Here is a 6,751-nt window from a genome sequence, read left to right as displayed (position 1 = left end):
CCCATAATACTATAATGATGAAACAATGCAATATAAGTGTTTGTCGTTAGGTAATGAAATAAAATAAAACTAATCTCTCTAATAAATACCAACAATACCAACAATACAGCGGTGGCGATTTTGAGTTTTTACGGTATGCACCGGTTATACGTGGTAAATTTCCCGGAAGATAAACATCTTCTCCTGCACTGTGACTTTCCTTTTTCAAAGCATCGTAAGCGGTAACTTCTGTAATGAACATTGAGTTCTCTGATGCAAGAAGAAGGTTTCTGGCAATGAAATTCTTGAAGTCTAACTGAGGCATCGGCTTTCTGTTGTTAGAAGCAGCGACGAAGCAATGTAGTTTCCAAGCGTTTACTACAGCGCTATCTAAACACTGAGCCCATAATGGCCACCAATACGACAGTTAGCAAGTCAATTGTCATGTAAATCGACGCTGCCCATGTGTCGGTAGTAGCTGTTGATAACTTGAGGTTGCGGGACCCCAAACTTTTTGTTTTTCTCTGCTATAACGTTGCACATTTACTATGAGTTCAACGGAATGATACAGTATGTTGCAATGGATACTCACAATGGCTCAATAATTCCTTTACAACAAATGTACCGATTCCAAATTGCTTGTTGTATTTGCCAGTTGCACTGGAGTATGGCAGAAACTGGAAGATATATCCACTATCTACAGAAAGGGTTCATAGCTTACATTAAGACTGAAAAGTTTTCGGAAATTCTCATTTAAAATTCGCGCGCTGTATATTTTTCGTTATTTTAAGTTTATGTAGTTTGGCAGCACTGTCCTTAATTACTATGCCAAAAATGAGCTCGATCTGTCAGACAGTTCGTTTACGGCAGCTGTTGAAACCAGTTTACCTCAGTAGTGCGTTGCGAAATGTCTTCGACGGTCGTACGACCGTCCTGGAAGGCTTTGTACCACTCATAAACTTGAGTTTTCGATAAAACTGATTCCCCATAAGCCTTTTGTAGCATTCGCAACGATTCTGCACACGAAATTTCGTTCGAAACACAAAATTTGATGCAAACTCTTTGTTCAATATTTTTTTCCATTGTTTTTTTCGCAACGCCCTACTGAGGTGAACTGGTTTCAACAGCTGCCGTAAACGAACTGTCTGACAGATCGCGCTCATTTTTGGCATAGTAATTAAGGACAGTGCTGCCAAACTACATAAACTTAAAATATCGGAAAATATACAGCGCGCGAATTTTAAATGAGAGTTTCCGAAAGCTTTTCGGTCACAATGTAAAACGTATTGGTTTTACAAGTTGCAATGTGAATAGTTGCGACTCAGGTATTTCTACAAGACCTCCATAATCTTGTGCATTTGATTCGTATACAACTTCAATAGTACCTAAATACCATCTCACAATTAGACACGCGGAATTCAAAAAAGGGAAATAAATTTTAAAGTCGCATGTAATGTTTGTTGATATTTCATCATCGTCAATCATTTCATTTCAATCATTTCCGATTCACCAGCACGATTATCAGGTGGCAAACATTATTATTCAATAGGTAGCGAAGTGTCACTTGGCGCTAATAAGTCATCTTCATCTCCAATTATCAATAATATGCAATAGTTCCTGATTTCTTAGATATCTTAGGCAGGACTTTAAATTTTATTTACAGTAAAAAATTGACGACAGAACTTTTAGCATGAACAAATATAACCCTACATAAAACAATCAAATTCCGACTAACTCAACCAGCAATTAAATATCAAAAGAGACTTATTACTATTATGCATAGTAAAAAACACAAGTTTAAGTTAATTAGAAAAGTTTGGAAGTTTTTAGATTACTCTCATTTTATTTTATTACCTAACGACAAACATTTATGTAGGGTTGGCAACTTTGTGTCGTTATAAAGATGTCACAAAGAGTGCAGTGAATAGAATCAGTGTAAGTTGAGTTGAAATGCACGACAGTTGTGTGGGGTGTGAACTCTTGTATGAGTTGAAATGTGTTGGACATTGTCGAAGTTGAAAATTGTTAAAACATTAAGATTATACACTACAATAAATTATTAGTTATTAAAGAAAATAACAAAACAGGTCATATATTTCCATAAAAGTTTGATGGCAATTATTTGAATATTACAATTATTGTATCAATGTGGTATGAAATATAATTAAAGTTACAAATTGGCAAACATGGGCCCACAAATGAGGGCTCAACCGGGATTGGTTTATTAACTTTTATGTGGGCGACGTGTATATGGTCGAACAAAATATTAAAAAAAATAACAATAAAATGTTATATATATAATCGTACGCATAAATGGTTATTTCGAATGCGTTAATACCGGCAAAGTGTTGATGAAACCCTAACGAAGTAATTCCGAGAAATTAAAAGAAACTACAAGCAGCATAACATTGAAAGCAGAAAAAGAAACTACAAGCTACAAAAAAGCAGAACGTTGGTAGGAGAAAAATAAGCTACAAGTAGCGAATCAACAAAGAAGCAGAACCTTAGAAGCAGAAAAGAAACTACAAGCAGCGAAACAACAAACGAGCAGAACGTCGACAACAGAAAAAAACAACAACAGGCAAATAAGCAGTGATCAAGTACGACATCGAGGCGCCAGCATAAGTCTGATTTCATCACCTAGAAACACAGTACAAAGAGAAGCTGGGATACAAAAACAAATAAGTCAAATAATTTATGTTTATATTTTTTTTTTTTTGTATTCTGTACGTAATTTTTTTTCATATATCACACACTGTATTTATCGTATAATCTTTTATATCATATAGGTATTGTATTTATGATATATTTATGTAAGAAATGTTGTTTATTAGTGCAGTTATTATGCAAAAAAAGTTATAAAATATTATGAAATGCAAAAAATGTTATACAATGTTACAAAATTTAAGAAATGATATGTTCACTATCATTATAATACGTTCACTACCACGACCGACCGCACACGACTGATTCCTTCGAACCACTGTCGGCAACTGCTCCGTTTCTCTTCTGTGACACACAGCAACTGTCATGATTACAGTGATGCCACCCTGTTACATTTATATTAAGTTATATATAAAATACTAAATATTACACAAAATGGACGACAACACTCTGCAGGGTGCACTGAAGGATAAGCTTAAAGAATCAGGTTTGTCAGTCGTAGGTAGAAAGACGGAATTATCAAACAGGTTGCCAGAATATTTAGGTATCGCGAAAAATAGTGAAAGCATGGATTTAAATAATTTAGGTGATGGTAATGCAGACTGTAAGAGCAAAAATACTGATTGCAGTCGCAGCGCAGGTGCTGCACAGAGTAGAAGCTTTTTACACTTAGGGATATAGAGGATAGTCTGTCACCCTTCGATGGCGATGACAATACAAACGTATGTTAATGGATTCGTGGTTTTGAAGAAAATGCCACCTCAGTTGGTGGAACGATATACAGAAGTACATCTATGGCAAGCAACTCATGAAAGGCTCTGCCAAACTGTTTGTCCGAAGTCATCGAGGAGTGAAGGTCTGGGCCTCTTTAAAATTAGCTTTAAGGGAGGAATTTAGAAGGAAGGTTTGTGGTGCGGAGGTGCACCGTAGGCTGCGAAATCGCCATCATAAATACGGTGAGTCACTACGCGAATATCTTTACAGTCTATAAGAGCTTAGTGGCGATGTCAATCTAGATAACGAAAGTCTTATTACGTATTTTATTGAGGGAATCAAGTCTGAAAATGCTGATACCCATTTACGAGAAAATACGCGGCTCATAGGGTTTAGGTCGGAGTTTTCCCGAACAAAAGTCAACAGAGAAATATACTGAAAGCAGCATGAACAGATTAAATAAAGACAATAAAAAATGCTTCAAATGTGGTGATAGCGAGCACTTTGCCAAAGATTGTAGAAATAACAAAGTAAATTGTTTTAGGTGCGGTAAGCTAGGACATCGATCATTTGAATGTAAAAATGAGAAAAAATCGACGGCTGCAGGAGTCGTGAAGATAGAGATCTGGAATGGGAATCGTGTGTTAAACGGCGGTTTGATAAAATCGCATAGAATATTCAAGGAGGTGTGCATTCAAGGTAAGGTGCTTTTACTGCATTCGTAGACACAGGGTGTGACATAACGCAAATGGGAGTAAGCCATTTTAATGAAGTAGTAGGTCGTGAATATAGTAACCAGGTTACGCCACTATATGGAGTAGGTGGCGGACAAGTATTTACGAAGGAATACATGGCTTTAAACGCCGAAGTCGATGGCATTAGTTTTAGTATTTGCGTTCATATAGTTGAGGATGTCGATGCATTGTTTCCGATGGTGATAGGAAACAATATTTTAGAATAAGTAGATGTGAAATTAAGTGATAATAAGGCAACTTTCTTCAAAAAGTTGATCCCGAGTCGCAGTTGTAATCAGAGGAATAGTGATTCGTATTTGCTAAACAGACAGTCAAGTCCGGTAAACAATGAGGTTGTATGAAAAACAAACACGATTATTTTACACACACGCAAAATGTTTATTTATTTATTCAATTTAGGAAAAAATTAGACTAGAATAATTTATATCTCGCCAAGCCAAATAAACGTGCACACTCCCTGCCAGTCAAGTAAAGAAGAAGGAGAAAGAAAAAGCAAAAAAACGAAGCCAAAATTATCGCTGCCAGATGTTAGGATACCATCGTCAAAAACTACTAAATGTGTGCTGCCATATCGCCTTGTTGCTGCGCCAAATCTCAAACATCCTCCCCGGCTGGACGGGTACGTTCAGGATGCTCCACAAGCCTGCATATTTTTTGGATAGGTCGCATGCATTCGCCTGCTGAATGCTTGATCGTGACTACTCGTACCAAGCCATCTTCGCCTGGGTGAAGTTTAATCACCCTGCCAAGCCGCCAATGTGTTGCTGGTAGATTCTCGTGCCGGATAACCACGACATCGCCTATGTTGATGTTGTCGCCATTATGATGCCATTTGGAACATGGTTGCAAAGTTGAAAGATATTCATCATGCCATTGTCGCCAAAAATGCTGTTGCATTTGCCTTAATTGTCGCCAGTATGATAATTTGTTGCTAGGTACCTTGCCAATAGGTTCATCTGGTACTGCCAATAGAGATCTGCCAATTAGGAAATCTGCAGGTGATAGAGCCATCTTGTCGTCACAAGTGTCATGCAATGGTATAAGTGGACGTGAATTCAAGCAAGCCTCGATATGTACAAGTAGAGTATGTAGCTGATCATAGTAAATGGAATGGGTGCCAACAATGCGTAGTAAGTGCTTCTTCGCTGACTTAACGGCAGCTTCCCATAGACCGCCTTGATGAGGTGCGCCAGGTGGTAGAAAATGCTATTTTGTGCCTCGATTTGCCAATTGCTGTTGAGAATATTCATTATGCCATAGGCTAAGCCAGATCTTGCAAATGGTGGAGATGGGGTGACCCGAGCCTTTGGTAATGTCGCCATACGTTGTTTTAGCATTATGTGTTTATGCCGCCTGCAAATCGCGCATGAGTGTATGCATTGCTTAACCAAAATGCGTGCCTGTAGAATCCAATATTTGTGTCGAATCGTATGAAGCATAATTTGTATACCGCCATGAAGTGTGTCCTGATGCACCTGCCATATTAAAAGCCTGGCCAATGTGCTATCCTTCGGAAGAATGATTGGATGACGCTGTGGCTCTGCCACATTGTGTAGGCGTTGTGTGTAGGCGTCCGCCTACTCGCAATATATTGTCCGCTGTGGAGTTGATGAATGGACTTAACGCAATGAGCTTGCTGGATGTGGATATGGGCTGTGCCTTTTTCAGCTGCTTGATTTCCGCTGCAAAATATTTCGCTTGTTCTGCCTTGATGTGGTGATTTAAAGCAATGTCCATTTCGCCTGTACAGATGTGTGTATGCGAACGAAAACGATGATGTGCCTTTTTGCAACGCAATATGTATGCAGTAGTGCGCAATAGCTTGCCAAGATGACTGAACCGGTCCAACAGATCTATGACGACCAATTCGTCGCCAGCAGTGTAGTGTGTCTGTAATGCGGGTTGACCTATTACCTGCAATGCCTTTACCTTAACTGGTTTTAACTCGCCTTCCATTATTGCCAGCTCTGCTGGTGCACAGTGGTGCAGCTCATTGATTGAATAATCAGTTGAATTAGGACCGTGCCACCATAATGCGTAGTTTTGCAACACCAAAGGGGATATGCCACGACTGGCGCAATCAGCTGGGTTGAGTTTGGTAGGAATGTGATGCCAATGCCTGATATCTGTCATCGATTGAATGCAGCCAACGCGATTAGCAACGTACTGCTTTAATTGTGATGTGTTTTTGCGCAGCCAACATAGAGCAATATTTGAGTCGGAGTATAGAGTGTATGGTACGTACTCCAAATGCAAAGCCTGCCTTGTTTCGTGTAAAAGAGTAGCCAACAATTGCGCAGCACAAAGTTCCAATCGGGGTACTGTTACCGAATGTAATGGTGCCACTTTAGTTTTTGATGCGATAATGTGACTAGTGATATTGCCATTGTGGTTTGTTGCCAAATAGAGTGCTGCAGCCATTGCCTTGACACTAGCATCGCAGAAGCTGTGAAGTTGTATTTGATATCCGGGTTGCATGCCTATCCAACGCGGTATTCGCACTGCCTCCAGTTGGGACAGCTGCCTTCGGTATATGAGCCATTCTTGCAACAGTTCAAGTGGTAATGGGTCGTCCCATGCCAATTTTGCCTGCCCGAGTTTCTGTATGAAAAGTTTAGTCGTAATGATGACTGGTGCCA

At 39.2% G+C, this 6,751-nt stretch overlaps 2 protein-coding genes across 2 annotated transcripts in view; both read right to left on the bottom strand.

Annotated features, from left to right (window-relative positions):
- LOC119688865 overlaps positions 1–241 on the bottom strand; it is an 11,182-nt gene extending 10,941 nt beyond the window's left edge. Inside the window, exon 1 of the mRNA XM_038103526.1 lies at positions 133–241. Coding sequence (XP_037959454.1) covers positions 133–241 — 109 coding nt within the window. The remainder of the gene's footprint in view (positions 1–132) is intronic.
- A 5,374-nt stretch (positions 242–5,615) lies between these two features.
- Positions 5,616–6,590, bottom strand: LOC119688864. The gene has a single exon (XM_038103525.1). The coding sequence runs from the start codon at positions 6,588–6,590 to the stop codon at positions 5,616–5,618; it is 975 nt and encodes a 324-aa protein (XP_037959453.1).
- Between the last annotated feature and the right edge of the window lie 161 nt (positions 6,591–6,751).

This window comes from Teleopsis dalmanni, chromosome X (genome assembly GCF_002237135.1).
Source record: "Teleopsis dalmanni isolate 2A chromosome X, ASM223713v2, whole genome shotgun sequence".
NCBI classification, from domain to species: Eukaryota; Metazoa; Arthropoda; class Insecta; order Diptera; family Diopsidae; genus Teleopsis; species Teleopsis dalmanni.
The sequence above is the reverse complement of the archived record's forward strand: the minus strand, read 5'-3'. Positions and strand labels throughout refer to the sequence as shown.

Excerpts from the sequence above, each read along its gene's own strand:
- LOC119688864 (XM_038103525.1), bottom strand. The coding sequence starts at position 6,590 with ATGCAACCCGGATATCAAATACAACTTCACAGCTTCTGCGATGCTAGT.